At 41.4% G+C, this 16,972-nt stretch overlaps 1 protein-coding gene across 6 annotated transcripts in view; it reads right to left on the reverse strand.

Moving 5' to 3' along the window:
- The window catches only part of RAVER2 (ribonucleoprotein, PTB binding 2), a 104,148-nt gene extending 91,925 nt beyond the window's left edge, over positions 1-12,223 (reverse strand). Inside the window, exon 1 of one of the 6 annotated variants that reach the window (XR_010114585.1) lies at positions 11,402-12,220. Coding sequence is in view for 5 of the 6 variants with exons in the window: in XM_063613312.1 (XP_063469382.1) it covers positions 11,402-11,650 (249 nt within the window). In the remaining variant the exon portion in view is untranslated. Of the gene's footprint in view, positions 1-11,401 lie in introns of all 6 variants that reach the window. The other 5 variants (XM_063613312.1, XM_055234917.2, XM_055234916.2 and 2 more) reach the window with 5 other exon arrangements.
- Between the last annotated feature and the right edge of the window lie 4,749 nt (positions 12,224-16,972).

Here is a 16,972-nt window from a genome sequence, read left to right on the forward strand (position 1 = left end):
AAAGAGAAACTTACTTTCTTACTAAGAAATCACGAAATACTTATTGTGAAAACATTAAACAGAATGGATAATATTCTTCATTTGTTTTAAAGAGAAACATTCTTTGTATCAATGTTTGACTTTTAATAAATGTTAAGGAAGAAATATTACATTGTAACTTCTTGAAAACCTCTTTAAAAATTTACTTTGTTGAGCATCCACTCTGGGCCAGGCACAGAACCTAAAATGTCAGTTGTGGGCTGCTGAGTGACAAGAGAGCAATAAGCTTTTGCATCAAACAAGAAGTAGCATGGCTGATTTGCTTAAAAAGAAAATTATTGAGCCTGATTTATATTCTTGCCCAGACAGAGGATCACTACCCAAAGCCCCATGCATAAACGTGGCCTACAGAAGTTTCTGATGAAAACTCTCCTGAAGCAACAGCTTTGGATCTGCCCAAATGGTCCCTACTCAGGTAAAGTCCCCAAAGACATGACTAAAATTTTGTTGGCCTGCAACAGCACTTTTCAATCTAGGGTCTACAATCCCCTAATGAAATCAGGGATAAGTTACAAGAGATCCATACCCCCTTGAAATAATATGCAAATTTTGTGTGCTTATGAATATTAGCACTTTCTTGGAGGGTTTACAGCTTTCAACAGACTCTTAAGCCATAAACGGTTGACTGATTGAATAATTATAAGTGAATGGAGAGAGTTCCCTGCCAAAAAAGCTAACAGTGGTACATTGCAAAATTTATTAACAAATCAATCCTGAGAGTGTGCCGGGGGGGTCAGACGTCTCAATGGAAATATAGCATTTTAGAACAAGGTAGGTGGCTGGTCCACTTCTTTTACATTTCTCTTTTTTTTTTTTTTTTTTATTATACTTTAGGGTTTTAGGGTACAAGTGCACAATGTGCAGGTTTGTTACATATGTACCCATGTGCCATGTTGATTTCCTGCACCCATTAACTCGTCATTTAGCATTAGGTGTATCTCCTAATGCTGTCCCTCCCCCCTCCCCCCACCCCACAACAGTCCCCGGAGCGTGATGTTCCCCTTCCTGTGTCCATGAGTTCTCATTGTTCAATTCGCACCTATGAGTGAGAACATGCGGTGTTTGGTTTTTTGTCCTTGCGATAGTTTACTGAGAATGATGGTTTCCAGTTTCATCCATGTCCCTACAAAGGACACGAACTCATCATTTTTTATGGCTGCATAGTATTCCATGGTGCATATGTGCCACATTTTCTTAATCCAGTTTATCGTTGTTGGACATTTGGGTTGGTTCCAACTCTTTGCTATTGTGAATAGTGCCGCAATAAACACGTGTGCATGTGTCTTTATAGCAGCATGATTTATAGTCCTTTGGGTATATATCCAGTAATGGGATGGCTGGGTCAAATGGTATTTCTAGTTCTAGATCCCTGAGGAATCGCCACACTGACTTCCACAATGGTTGAACTAGTTTACAGTCCCACCAACAGTGTAAAAGTGTTCCTATTTCTCCACATCCTCTCCAGCACCTGTTGTTTCCTGATTTTTTAATGATGGCCATTCTAACTGGTGTGAGATGGTATCTCACTGTGGTTTTGATTTGCATTTCTCTGATGGCCAGTGATGAGGAGCATTTCTTCATGTGTTTTTTGGCTGCATAAATGTCTTCTTTTGAGAAGTGTCTGTTCATGTCCTCTGCCCACTTTTTGATGGGGTTGTTTGTTTTTTTCTTGTAAATTTGTTTGAGTTCATTGTAGATTCTGGATATTAGCCCTTTGTCAGATGAGTGGGTTGCAAAAATTTTCTCCCATTGTGTAGGTTGCCTGTTCACTCTGATGATAGTTTCTTTTGCTGTGCAGAAGCTCTTTAGTTTAATGAGATCCCATTTGTCGATTTTGGCTTTTGTTGCCATTGCTTTTGGTGTTTTAGACATGAAGTCCTTGCCCACGCCTATGTCCTGAATGGTATTGCCTAGGTTTTCTTGTAGGATTTTAATGGTTTTAGGTCTAACATATAAGTCTTTAATCCATCTTGAATTAATTTTTGTATAAGGTGTAAGGAAGGGATCCAGTTGCAGCTTTCTACATATGGCTAGCCAGTTTTCCCAGCACCATTTATTAAATAGGGAATCCTTTCCCCATTTCTTGTTTTTGTCAGGTTTGTCAAAGATCAGATAGTTGTAGCTATGCGGCATCATTTCTGAGGGCTCTGTTCTGTTCCATTGATCTATGTCTCTGTTGTGGTACCAGTACCATGCTGTTTTGGTTACTGTAGCCTTGTAGTATAGTTTAAAGTCAGGTAGCGTGATGCCTCCAGCTTTGTTCTTTTGGCTTAGGATTGACTTGGCGATGCAGGCTCTTTTTTGGTTCCATATGAACTTGAAAGTAGTTTTTTCCAATTCTGTGAAGAAAGTCATTGGTAGCTTGATGGGGATGGCATTGAATCTATAAATTACCTTGGGCAGTACATTTCTCTTGAAACAATGTGTCAGTTTCTAGGTTACACATTGAGGATACAAAGGTAAACACCGAATGATCCTTGCCCTTTGAAACACTAACAATATAGCTGCATAGAGAGGAATTATAATACAATGCGAGATAAGGATATGAGCTTTGGAATCAAACAGAACTGGTTCTCCACTCTACCACCAATTAGTTGAATGATCTTGGGCAAATTGTTTGACATTAATTTTGCATCTTTGTTTCTCTAGCAATCAAATGGGAATAAGAAATTCCACTCTTATAGTCTTAAAATGAGGATTAAATATAATATTAAAACAACTTTAAGTATGGTGCCTGGCAATGGTAGGCACCCAAAAAAAACAAGGGTTATTATTATTATAGACATCCAGAGGAAAGAGAAATTTGTTCTGGCTGGGGATTATAGGGAGATCTCAAGTAGACTACCATACTCAATTTTGGGTACCATATTTTAAAAGATACAGTGACAAAGTGGTAATGATGTGTATTCAGGGAAAAATAAATGAGATGGTGAGGAAACTTGGAATCATGTCCTAAAAACTAGTCATTTGAAGGAATTTAAATTATAAGTCAAAAATGAGAGGCCAGGTACGGTGGCTCATGCCTGTAATGCCAGCACTTTGGGAGGCCAAGGTGGGCAGATCACAAGGTCAGGAGATTGAGACCAGCCTGACCAACATGGTGAAACCCCGTCTCTACTAAAAATACAAAAATTAGCCGGGTGTGATGGCGGGTGCCTGTAATCCCAGCTACTCAGGAGGTTGAGGCATGAGAATCGCTTGAAACCGGGAGGCGGAGGTTACAGTTGCAGTGAGCCGAGATCACCCCAGCCTGGGCAACAGAGCGAGACTCCGTTTCAAAAAAAAAAAAAAAAGGAGAATACTGTAAATTCTATACGTTGCCAGAGGGTAGACGTTGGATCAAGACTTCAAGTGAATACACTGTATATATTACATATAAATACGACATTTATAACAAAGAAAGCTGTCTGAAGATGGAATAGGATACCTTATTTGTGGGGATTTCTTTGAAACAAAAATATATTTTTTTAAAAAGCCAGACATGGTGGCTTACACCTATAACCCCAACAGTTTGGGAGGCCAAGCAGGGCAGACTGGTTGAGCCTAGGAGTTTGAGACTAGCCTGAGCAAAATGGCAAAATCCCCTCTCTAGAAAAAAACACAAAATATTAGCCAGCATGGTTATATGCATCTGTGGTCCCAGATACTCAGGAGACTGAGGTAGAAGGATTGCTTGAGCGAGGAAGGTCGAGGCTGCAGTGAGGCATGATTGTGCCACTGTACTCCAGCCTGTTAATCTGGGATACTATTGGTTGGTAGTAACAAAAGATCCAACTTGAAATAGGTGAAACAATAAAAGGGATTTAGTGGCTTGCATATATATAAAGTCCAGAGGTAGGTTAAGCTTCAGATATAGTTCGATCACGGCTCCAGCTCAGCTTCTCTACATTTCCCCCCCAACGTCAGTCCTCCTTTGCATGTCTGCTCCCTTAATGACTGTCAGCTGCAGCCAGAGCCATATGTCTCTGCATTCATATCCAGTGGAGAGAAAGAGATTCACTTACTTTAACAACCAAACACAAGTCCTAAGTTTCTCTGCTAAGCCAGGCTGAAATAATCACTATGACCAAGGGACTATCATGTACTGATGGGCTTCGGTCCAGGTTATTGCCCATCTTTTAACCAATCCCTCTCGAAAAAGGGAAGAACTGTGTTCTTTGGTTTATGTCACCCCTACAGATGGGGATAGAGATGAAACCCACCCAAATCATACAGTTGCTAAAAAAGAGGTAGGTCTTCAAGAGGAAGAAAGGCAACTGGGTAGGCAACAGAATCAGGGCCTCAGCAAGTAACAGAAGGCACACTCGGAAACTAACTGGGGAGAACTTTTAAAAGAGACTATCTACAAAGATTTGAAGAAATCCTAGGCTAGCAACATTCCTGTACTCCTCCTGGGCCCAAGGAGACAAGAAGAATGGTTATATAACCAGGAGAGCTGGGCTGTATGGAGGGAGCCACTGGATAGAAACTGACTTTTAAAGAGGAAGCAACCAACCCACAGTCACCTGTGAATAAATGCTGGGTGAATAAATGCTCCTCTCCTCAACCCTCTGATCCCCCACTAGTGGCTCTGGCCAAGTGCAACCATAAAACAGAGGATAAGAGAGCCTTGTTGGTGCAATCCACAGTACAGATTAGCCTCCCTGAATAAGGAGTGGGTGGAAGGGTCGAGAATAGATCTGGAAGAGCAAATGGAAGCTATTCAGCACAACCACCAAGGGCTATCCTGCACATAATCATCAGCCACAATATACAGTACTGTATAGCCAAATGTTCTAGGTGATCTGATCTTCCGACTTCTCACTGATTACCCCTCTCAGTTCATACTATCTCCTTAGAGTCAGGCAATTGTGTAATTAGGCAAACAAAATACAAACAGCCGAGACACATGATAAGCAATTTTAGGATTTAAAAACATACAAATAATTTTATTTACATTTTAATATTCCTTGGTTTGCCTGTTTTAGCTGAGCAAGGAAAGCTAAGCAAAAGGCTTTTTTTTAAAAAAATTAAATTAAATTAAAAATTAAAAATAAATTTACAAAATAAAGTAAAGATTTCAAAAAAATCAAGGCTGGGCTTGGTAGCACAGGATCTGAGGCCAGGAGCTTGAGGCCACAGTGCAGTGCACTATGATTATGCCTGTGAATATGTGAATAGCCACCGCACTCCAGCCTGGGCAACATAGCAACATCCCGTATCTAAAAACAAAAACCAAAAACTTTTTGTCCACAAGGAAAGAAGAATAAGCGCAAATAGAAGAATCAAGAGACGAAACTCAGGTAGTTAGTAGTAGGAACCCCTTTTGCAGTAACAGGCTTTGATCAGAGTTGACTTCATTTAATGCTTCCCTGATCTGAGTCTTGTTAATTCAAGGAGCAATTTCCTTAAATTCCCTTCTTCCTGAGCTTTTGTCGTAAGATGCAGGAGTACCTACTGACGATTTGAAGCTGGGAGAGTTTCTGCTCCTGCACAAAGCTGGAGCTTTGTTAGATGTTGTTGTACTACTTGGTGTAATCTTACACTTCATAAACAATCATAACTTAAATAGAGGCTAAAATGCTAACCTGAAAACTAAATACCATCTACTATATTCTTTCTATGTGAAAACATGTCACAAGTTCAAAAAAGAATTTCTAAGCATAACCCAGTCATTAACTGGGAAATGGGCTATAGATTACACAAGATTTCTTTGGAATCACTGTTAACACAGCATTTTGATGCTAACCACAAAGTATTACTCCTCTTCTTGAATGTGTTTTCATAGCAGAGAGCTGCATTTCTGAAACACTTTTCAAGAATTTCTTCCAAAACTAGAAACTTAAGGAGGCAGTGGTGTCCCAGAAATCTATTAGTACATTTCCCTAGCAGCTTTCAGTGTTCTTGTTACATTGAGAATAGGATAACAAAACACATGAAAAAGAAGTAGAACCCATAATTCAATTCTATTTAATTGCATTAGAAAAGAAAATTTAATAGATAATTTTTGCATAGCATACACTAAGAAAAGTAACTTTTGGAGGTAAGCAATGGCATTTTGATTTTAAAGAAAGGATAATTTCAAAAACAGAAAACACCCCAATATTGTCAGGAAAAAAGTAGAGAGTAATAGCCCTATTTTAAAAAGAGGCAATAATTACCGAATATATTGTTAGAGAAAACAAAGTACATTTTTAAATCCCACAATTAAAGGACATAAAATATGTAAGATAATTCTATTGTTTTTATACTGATGTAAAAAACAAACAGGAATATGTAGCTTTTAAAAATAAGATTATGACCAGCCTGGGCAACATAGAGAGACCGTGTCTCTACAAAAAAATAAAAAATATTAGCTGGACACAGTGGTGCATGCCTATGGTCCCAACTTCTCAGATGGCTGAGATGGGAGGATCACTTGAGCCCAGGAGTTAAGGCTGCAGTGAGCTATGATCGCACCACTGCACTCCAACCTGGGAGACAGGGCAATCTTGCACTGTCTCTTAAAAAAAAAAAAAAAAAGAAAAGAAAAAGAGCAGAAAAAAATTTAATTATGAAAAAAGGTTAACTAGAGTTTCTTACATTTGGTTGTTTGTGATTCTAAAAAGTGCTTACTTGGTAATATTATGGTTTCAAATGGGTCTCTAAATTAACCATCAAGCTTCTCAAATTAACTATCATATTAGAGTACTCTGAAATGTAAGTTTATAATATCCAAAGTGACAACAGAATGTTTTGTTTCCTCTGCTGATTCTGAATGTTGGCCCTAAGCACTTCACATTGTCTTCTAATTTCACAAGAGAATCTCTTCAAGATTTTAGGGTAAACAATATGACAAAAACAAAACACATGCACACATATAAGACCTGTAAGAAAAAAAACCTAAGTGAACACAAACAATCTAAGAAGCAAATGCCCGTTTTCTCCATTTTGAAACCCCAATGACAACAATATTGAAACAGAGCCAGGTTAACCATAATACAATTTATAGAAATACAATAACACATATATTAGAAAAAATATTAAAACATTACCTTAACCAATCAAAATTCTAAATTCAGTTGTAAAAGACCAGACACACACATATACAATGGCTATGAATAGGAACCAGCATTCGCAACATTACTATTGACTATTAATTATTCATTAAAAATAATTATAAATATTATTCACTATAAAGTACTCACTATAAATAATTCCAAAACACTAACAAAGATATAACTACAAATATTCAAATCACAGTGGCATGAGGTACTTGGGGATCTAGGTAGTTTGATAAAGGTGGAATAGACTCCAGTGCAGGACTGGCCGGGCGCGGTGGCTCACGCCTGTAATCCCAGCACTTTGGGAGGCCGAGGCAGGCAGATCACCTGAGGTAAGGCGTTCGAGACCAGCCTGGCCAACATGGTGAAACCTCGTCTCTACTAAAAACACAAAAATTAGCCAAGCGTGGTGGTACACACCCGTAATCCCAGCTACTCGGGAGGCTGAGGCAGAAGAATCGCTTGAACCCAGGAGGTGGAGGTTGCAGTGAGCCGAAGTCACACCACTGCACTGCAGCCTGGGTGACAGAGCGAGAATCCGTCTCAAAAAACAAACAAACAAAAAATCCAATGCAAGACTAATCAGAAATGAACAGAATCTAATGCGGGACTAATCAGAAATGAGACTGATGGCTGGGTGCAGTGGCTCACACCTGTGGTCCCAGCACTTTGGGAGGCAAATGCAGGAGAATCGATTGAGTCCAGGAGGTCAAGACCAGCCTAGGCAACATAGAGAGACCATGTCTCTACAAAAAATTAAAAAAAAAAAATTAGCCTGGCATGGTGGTACATGCCTGTAGTCCCAGCTACTTGAGAGGCTGAGGTGAGAGAATCACTTCAGCCTGGAAGGTCAAGGCTGCAGTGAGTAGTGATCGTTCCACTGCACTCCAGTCCAGGTGACAGAGCAAGTCCCTGTCTCAAAACAATAAATAAAAATTAAAAAGGAATGAGACTGGAAATATAGGCAGGGGCCAACACACAAAAAGCCTAAGAATCTTAGACTGCTGTCCTATCATTTCATGCTTTTCAAACTCAGATCTGTGTACTCCATGGTAATACAGAAATACGGAGAATCAAAGGTTAAATATAGTACATTTTCCATAAGTGTCAAGTTTATGAAAAAAAATTGGGAGTTAAATGCTGTTTTTGTGTTAAATCCAATGTTACTAATAGAACATAAAATTAATATAAAATTTTCAGACAGAACACAAAACTTCAAAGCAATTTCAGTCTTGCAATAGTCTAATTCAGATTCACTGTTCTTTACTGTTAAGGACAATTTGAGGAAAAGTTTGAGAGGATGTGCAGCCAATGCCTGGTTTTTTATGAGCAGGAGAGTGACATGATCAGATTTGTGCTTCGGGAGTATCCCTCAAGGGAAGTAGCAAGCAGAAGGAGCTAAAATGTAAGAAACAGGACAGTAATGAAGGTAGGTGACAAACCGAAAAGTTGTAACAGTGAACAAGAGATGAAAAGGACGTGAACCAGAGCTGAGGCTGTGAAAACAAAGAGGGCCAGGAAGATTCCAGAAAGCTTAGGCAGACCAGACAGGGCTTGACTGAATGCACAGTAATTATTCAGTGAGAAAGCTTTTGAGAACTTAATATAAAGGTATTCAGTTTTTTTAGAGCTGGTACTTCTATAAGGTATTTGATAAACATACCTCTAAAAGCTTCCAGTTAAAAATACTTTCAGTGTGCCTTTTAATTATAGGAACTATAAAGTTGTGCGATGCTATTATAAATCTGCTATACCAAAAATAAAACAAAATTTGAGATTTATGAAAACTACATTTAGAAAAGAAAACATTCATATATTTCAAATGTTAAGAAAAAATTATTGGGTTTCTACTAGTAAGTTATTAATCAGTATTTTCTAGAGACATAAATACACAGTTTGAGAACTAGAGTTATGAATGTCTTTGATCCTTAAAGTGATATTCTAAAATAAAGAAATGAGGCCAGGCACAGTGACTCACACCTGTAATCTCAGCACTTTGGGAGGCCGAGGCAGGCGGATCACCTGAGGTCAGGAGTTCAAGACCGACCTGGTCAACATGGCGAAACTGCATCTCTACTAAAAAATACAAAAATTAGCCAGGCGTGGTGGCAGGCTCATGTAATCCCAGCTACTTGGGAGGCTGAGGCAGGGAGAATCACTTGGACCTGTGAGGCAGAAGTTGCAGTGAGCTTAGGTCGCGCCACTGCCCTCCAGCCTGGGTGACAGAGCGAGACTCCGTCTCAGAAAAAAAAAAAAAAGAAAGAAATGAATAAACACAGACTCTTCTAGAAAAGAACAAGAACTTAGTATTTCAAAAATATCTGATTACTTAATAATTGAACAAAAGCCATATTAACCATTTCATAAGGGTAAATACGTAGTTTTAGCACAGGTGATTTTGTGTAGGCCTTACTGGCAAAAAGACACAAAATAAAATAAACTTTCATCAGTAAGTTGACAGTAAAATATAGTCACTAAGAAAAAGCAGACATTATAATTAAGAGAAATTGTTAAAACAAAAAATACAAAAAAATTCATGCAGAACATATTCATGAAAATATTAGTTTAAGAAAAAGTAGATGAAATCTCAGAAATACAAATCCCAGTGGAATTCTCAGAAAGCTTCTATCATTAATTAAAACTGCTCCTTTTATTAGACCCTTTGATATATTTTTCGTGTCTATTGCGAAGGGAAATGAGAAGGATACCAACAGCAAAGCAAGAATAGACAGAACGTCTTGAATTTGGGGTCTAAATATATTTAGAATTAATGCAAGGAATTGTGATAACAAAAACAGCTGACATTCTACAAAGACACTGAGATACTTCTCTATTTCTCTTCTCCTAGACTGTCTATACAAAGAGCTGCTATTTTTTAAATTTGTTTTTTTTTAAAATGCCATCTGCTTCTTCCAAGCCTCCTCCTTCCTGAGCTCCCTTACAGTCCTCTATTTGTATGGGCAGGGGAGGCTGCTTCCAAGAAGTCAGTCCATTGCAGGTGTCCTTAACAGGTAGTATCACAAAACATTACCTGACAGATGGGAAGTGGACCATGGCGGAATGGAAAGAGTTGAAAGACAGATGAGATAAACAATATTGACAGACATTGCATTTTGAAACAAAATAGCCCCTCGTGCCTACGGGTTATAAGGTTATATGTTCATATTTATTGTGAATGGCTATGTAAGGTCTCATTACGTAGTAATGGGGCATTGGTCTCATTATTTTATAAGTCACATGGAAGAACTGCCATGCAATTGTCAATAGCCAGCCCTCCTGCAATTTCATGCAACCGGTTACAGGAGGAACTACAAATCCGCAACTACCAGGACAGCCCACCACACTCGGAGCAGTATATAAATTCAGGTTACATGTGAAACATGTGTGAACATCCAGACGGCTAAGAAATCCTGAAGAATCAAAGAAATGATTTCATGCTTTTGATAAAACAAAAATATATATGCATAGGAAAAGAGAAAAGGACAACATCCCAGGATAACAATGGTTACCTTTAGGTATCAGAAATATGGGTAATTTCTGTTTCCCCTTTGTGCTTCTCTGTCTTTCCTAGCTCTCCTACAATGAGCATGCAGCTTTTGAAATCAGGAAAAAGAAAAAGTTAAATAGGTGCAGAGTTTCTAATCTTAAAAGCAACGATTAATCTGGATTAAAGACACAGAGTAGCTATCTTTAAACCTCATCCAAGTCACTGAGGAACAAATCCTCCAGTACTGTACTTGGCGTAGCAGGAGGCGGCTGCAAGGCTCCAAGGAGCGCAGCAATAACTCTATTCTGGGGCCTTAGCAAACTGAGGAGACAGAGTTGTTTCATAGAAACTTGGTCAAGTGCTTCTGCAACAGCAGCGAAACTCACTCCCAGCTCTCTTCGTGCCCCTGCCCCCTATGGCACTCCCGAGCACGGGGGACTATACGCGGGAGCCCTCGCCCCTGTCAAGGTGCTCCCGAAGCTTCGGCCCCCTCTACCCCCCGCAAAATGTGTGCTCCACAACTCACCTCCACTCTCCTTCACCTCCTACTCCTCTACGGCCGTAGGCGAAGGAAAGAGCGGGCCGAACTTGGAGGCAGCAGCCCCTGATTCCCGTGACCTTGGAGAAGCCGCTTCGCCTCTCAGAGCCTCAGTTTCCCAATCTGCCCCCCTCCCTGGCAGGGCGTCTGCAGGCTAGAAACCCCAAGAACTCAGTCAAACCGAGGGGCCGCTCTCACCACTCGGCACCGACCCCCTCCCCAAGGCCGCTCTGAGGCGCCCCCGATCCCAGCCTGGACACGGAGCGCCGCCCCGCCGCCCCCCGGGACGCGTCGCCCCCAGCACCGTCCCAGTACCTGGCAGTTGCTGTCCTGGGGCAGGTTTTTCACCAGGATTTTCCTGCGGTTGCTCAGCTCCCGCTGCATCCGCTGCAGCCGCGCGGCGACCTCCTCAGGGTGCAGCGCGGCGGGCGCCGAGTCCGGGGCGCCCTCGTGCGCTTCGGCTGAGGGGCCCTGCCCGCGCAGTCCCGGCCCCGGCCCCAGCCCCGCCGCGCTGCCCAGGCCCGCGTCCCCCTCGCTGCCGCCGTCTCCCGCCGCCGCCGCCATCTTCCCGGGCGCCCCGCGGCTGCGGACTCCTCGGAGGCTCCAGGGGAAGCGGAGAGAGAAAGCGGGAGGAGGCCTGGGCGAGGGCGAGGCGGGCAGAGGCCGCAGAGTGGGCCCAACCGCGGGGAAGAGGGGCAGCGGGAGGAGGGAGGAGGGAGTAGAGAGGAGGGAGTAGAGAGAGGCGGCGCCGCAGCCAGCAGCCTGCTGGCGGGGAGAGGAAACCTGAGGCGCCGAGGAGGAGCCCGAGAACTACCTCGCGGGAACCTCCCCCGCCGGCCCCCGGCCCCGGCGCACAGGCGCGCCCCCGCCCGCCTCTCGCGGGTCCGCAGGCGGGGCCGGGCGCCACCACCCGGACACCTGTGCGGGCGCGGACGGGCGGGCGGGCTCCCCCTCTCTGCGAGGCCTTCGCGAACGCCCAGGGTCGGGCTCTGGGGGATGCGGCCCCTTCGCGGTGGCTTCGCCGGGAGACTCAGCCCCAGGCGCCTGTCCCCGGGTGGCCCCACATGTGACGCCGCAGCTCTCCCTCGGCTCCCCTCGAAACTCTCGCGCTGGGGCGGCCCGGGGGCTGCGGGCGCGAACTCGGTCTTCCCACACCCGGGGTGGGGCTGGAGGGGTGGCAGGAGGGCGCCTCCTGCAGCCCGGCTGGCTCCCGACGGTAACCCTTCTGCTGCGTTCAAGAGGAGCATATTTGGCAAAGTTTGAGTTTACAATGAGATTTTCTGGGGAGTGAAAAGAGGGATATTGTGGGAGAAATTTTATGTATTTGGTAAAACCTGATCGTAATGTATTTTGCTAGCTGTGTATGAGAAAGCCCCTGTGCCCTTCACCTGTCCCTCTGTCCCTGTCATGCAGTTCCTAAAATGTAAAACCTGAGTAGTTGGGGTCTGCAACATGGAAAGTGATGCTGAAACAAAGACTAGAATGGAAAAGGAGCTATGGCAGAGGGGCTGGAGAATACGCTGCTTGGAACATTATTTTAATTGAAACTTGGAATTAATGAATCCAGGAGCTGGTTTTTTGAAAAGATCAACAAAATTGATGGACCGCTAGCAAGACTAATAAAGAAGAAAAGAGAGAAGAATCAAATAGATGCAATAAAAAACGAAAAAGGGGATATCACCACCGATCCCACAGAAATACAATCTACCATCAGAGAATACTACAAACACCTCTATGCAAATAAACTAGAAAATCTGGAAGAAATGGATAAATTCCTCGACAAATACACCCTCCCAAGACTAAACCAGGAAGAAGTTGAATCTCTGAATAGACCAATAACAGGTTCTGAAATTGTGGCAATAATCAATAGCTTACCAACCAAAAAGAGTCCAGGACCTGATGGATTCACAGCTGAATTCTACCAGAGGTACAAGGAGGAACTGGTACCATTCCTTCTGAAACTATTCCAATCGATAGAAAAAGAGGGAATCCTCCCTAACACATTTTACGAAGCCAGCATCGTCCTGATACCAAAACCTGGCAGAGACATAACCAAAAAAGAGAATTTCAGACCAATATCCTTGATGAACATTGATGCAAAAATCCTCAATAAAATATTGGCAAACCGAATCCAGCAGCACATCAAAAAGCTTATCCACCATGATCAAGTGGGCTTCATCCCTGGGATGCAAGGCTGGTTCAACATACGCAAATCAATAAATGTAATCCAGCATATAAACAGAACCAAAGACAAAAACCACATGATTATCTCAATAGATGCAGAAAAGGCCTTTGACAAAATTCAACAACCCTTCATGCTAAAAACTCTCAATAAATTAGGTATTGATGGGATGTATCTCAAAATAATAAGAGCTATCTACAACAAACCCACAGCCAATATCATACTGAATGGGCAAAAACTGGAAGCATTCCCTCTGAAAATTGGCACAAGACAGGGATGCCCTCTCTCACCGCTCCTATTCAACATAGTGCTGGAAGTTCTGGCCAGAGCAATCAGGCAGGAGAAGGAAATAAAGGGTATTCAATTAGGAAAAGAGGAAGTCAAATTGTCCCTGTTTGCAGATGACATGATTGTATATCTAGAAAACCCCATTGTCTCAGCCCAAAATCTCCTTAAGCTGATTAGCAACTTCAGCAAAGTCTCAGGATACAAAATTAATGTACAAAAATCACAAGCATTCTTGTACACCAATCACAGACAAACAGAGAGCCAAATCATGAGTGAACTCCCATTCACAATTGCTTCAAAGAGAATAAAATACCTAGGAATCCAACTTACAAGGGATGTGAAGGACCTCTTCAAGGAGAACTACAAACCACTGCTCAATGAAATAAAAGAGGATACAAACAAATGGAAGAACATTCCATGCTCATGGGTTGGAAGAATCAATATCGTGAAAATGGCCATACTGCCCAAGGTAATTTATAGATTCAATGCCATCCCCATCAAGCTACCAATGACTTTCTTCACAGAATTGGAAAAAACTACTTTAAAGTTCATATGGAACCAAAAAAGAGCCCGCATCGCCAAGTCAATCCTAAGCCAAAAGAACAAAGCTGGAGGCATCACGCTACCTGACTTTAAACTATACTACAAGGCTACAGTAACCAAAACAGCATGGTACTGGTACCACAACAGAGACATAGATCAATGGAACAGAACAGAGCCCTCAGAAATGATGCCGCATAGCTACAACTATCTGATCTTTGACAAACCTGACAAAAACAAGAAATGGGGAAAGGATTCCCTATTTAATAAATGGTGCTGGGAAAACTGGCTAGCCATATGTAGAAAGCTGCAACTGGATCCCTTCCTTACACCTTATACAAAAATTAATTCAAGATGGATTAAAGACTTATATGTTAGACCTAAAACCATTAAAATCCTACAAGAAAACCTAGGCAATACCATTCAGGACACAGGCGTGGGCAAGGACTTCATGTCTAAAACACCAAAAGCAATGGCAACAAAAGCCAAAATCGACAAATGGGATCTCATTAAACTAAAGAGCTTCTGCACAGCAAAAGAAACTATCATCAGAGTGAACAGGCAACCTACACAATGGGAGAAAATTTTTGCAACCCACTCATCTGACAAAGGGCTAATATCCAGAATCTACAATGAACTCAAACAAATTTACAAGAAAAAAACAAACAACCCCATCAAAAAGTGGGCAGAGGACATGAACAGACACTTCTCAAAAGAAGACATTTATGCAGCCAAAAAACACATGAAGAAATGCTCCTCATCACTGGCCATCAGAGAAATGCAAATCAAAACCACAGTGAGATACCATCTCACACCAGTTAGAATGGCCATCATTAAAAAATCAGGAAACAACAGGTGCTGGAGAGGATGTGGAGAAATAGGAACACTTTTACACTGTTGGTGGGACTGTAAACTAGTTCAACCATTGTGGAAGTCAGTGTGGCGATTCCTCAGGGATCTAGAACTAGAAATACCATTTGACCCAGCCATCCCATTACTGGGTATATACCCAAAGGACTATAAATCATGCTGCTATAAAGACACATGCACACGTATGTTTATTGCGGCACTATTCACAATAGCAAAGAGTTGGAACCAACCCAAATGTCCAACAACGATAGACTGGATTAAGAAAATGTGGCACATATGCACCATGGAATACTATGCAGCCATAAAAAATGATGAGTTCGTGTCCTTTGTAGGGACATGGATGAAACTGGAAACCATCATTCTCAGTAAACTATCGCAAGGACAAAAAACCAAACACCGCATGTTCTCACTCATAGGTGCGAATTGAACAATGAGAACTCATGGACACAGGAAGGGGAACATCACGCTCCGGGGACTGTTGTGGGGTGGGGGGAGGGGGGAGGGACAGCATTAGGAGATACACCTAATGCTAAATGACGAATTAATGGGTGCAGGAAATCAACATGGCACATGGATACATATGTAACAAACCTGCACATTGTGCACATGTACCCTAAAACCCTAAAGTATAATTAAAAAAAAAAAAAAAAAAAGAAACTTGGAGGGAGAGTTACAGTGTAGAACTATACTTAGTTAAACGGATGTCATCAGATCAAACAATCCAGCAGCCTTTGGCACTAGCCCAAATGACCATCAGCGAAGGGGATCATGCATCTTAATTGTGTAGCACACAAGTACACTAGCAAAAGAAAAAAAAAGACTTCAACACTAATTTAAAAAAATAAAAACAAGATGTTTTAAAGATTTTTTTAAAATACTACAAATTCAGTCCTTACTATGTGCTCCCCCCAACCACGCATTTCTAAATGCTTTACATATACATATTTATTTACTCTTCATGATCATTCAGTTACGTAGGTTTTGTTTTCCTCACTTTACACGTGAGGAAATGGGATCTGTTCTGATTAATTCCAAAGCCTAGTGTTCTAAATAACATAAAATAATTCACCTGTAATCCGTCCACCCAAAAATAATGGCTGCTAATACTTGTATCATTAAAATGATATTCGGCAACACACCCTTTTATACCACCACTATTCCTAATAACCAGAGGGTAGAAACAACCCAAATGTCCATTTATTGATGAACAGATAAGCAAAATGTGGGATATATATGCAATGAAATATTTTTAGCCACAAAAAGGAATCAAGGACCCCTATAAGGTGGACGAACCTGCAAAGCATTAAATGAAAGAAGCCCGAGACAAAAGGTCATATATTGTATGATTCCATGCGTATAAAGTATCAGAATGGGTAGATTCATAGAGCGGAACAGAGACTGGTGTTTACCAAGGGCTGGAGGAGAAGGTAATGGGTGCAAACATCCTTATGGAATGATGAAAATCTAGTTTTGGAACTAGACAGAAGGGGCAGTAGCCCAATAATGTGAATGTACTAAATAGTCACTGAACTATTCACTTTTAAAATGTTAATTTTATTATGTGACTATTACTGCATAAAAATGTTTTTGAATGATATTCTGTAGTTTACAGCTCTGTTTTCTGCTTTTTACAGTATGTCTGCTGAATCCCTTTCTATGCCAATGTATTTGAATACCATGGTTTTTATGGCTACATATTATTCTGTTGAAGTAGAAAATTCACTTATTTCCTAGTATTAGTATTTCCTACTATTTTTATCTATTGTAAACAGCACTGAGTTTAACCCTCTATACATATTTGAAGATCATTACTTTTCCACAGAATGAAGAACTAGAAGCAAACCTTCTGCATGTAGAGTAAGCATATTTAAAGATTTTTGGTATGTATTTACAAACTACCTCAGTTTTCCCTATCACAAGCATTGTATAAGAGCACTTATTTCTCTGCTTGCATCCATGATATTCTAGTATTAAAGGAATGTATCATTTTGCTTTTAAATTGTATT

The sequence above is a fragment of the Symphalangus syndactylus genome, chromosome 19, assembly GCF_028878055.3.
Source record: "Symphalangus syndactylus isolate Jambi chromosome 19, NHGRI_mSymSyn1-v2.1_pri, whole genome shotgun sequence".
In the NCBI taxonomy this organism is placed as follows: domain Eukaryota; kingdom Metazoa; phylum Chordata; class Mammalia; order Primates; family Hylobatidae; genus Symphalangus; species Symphalangus syndactylus.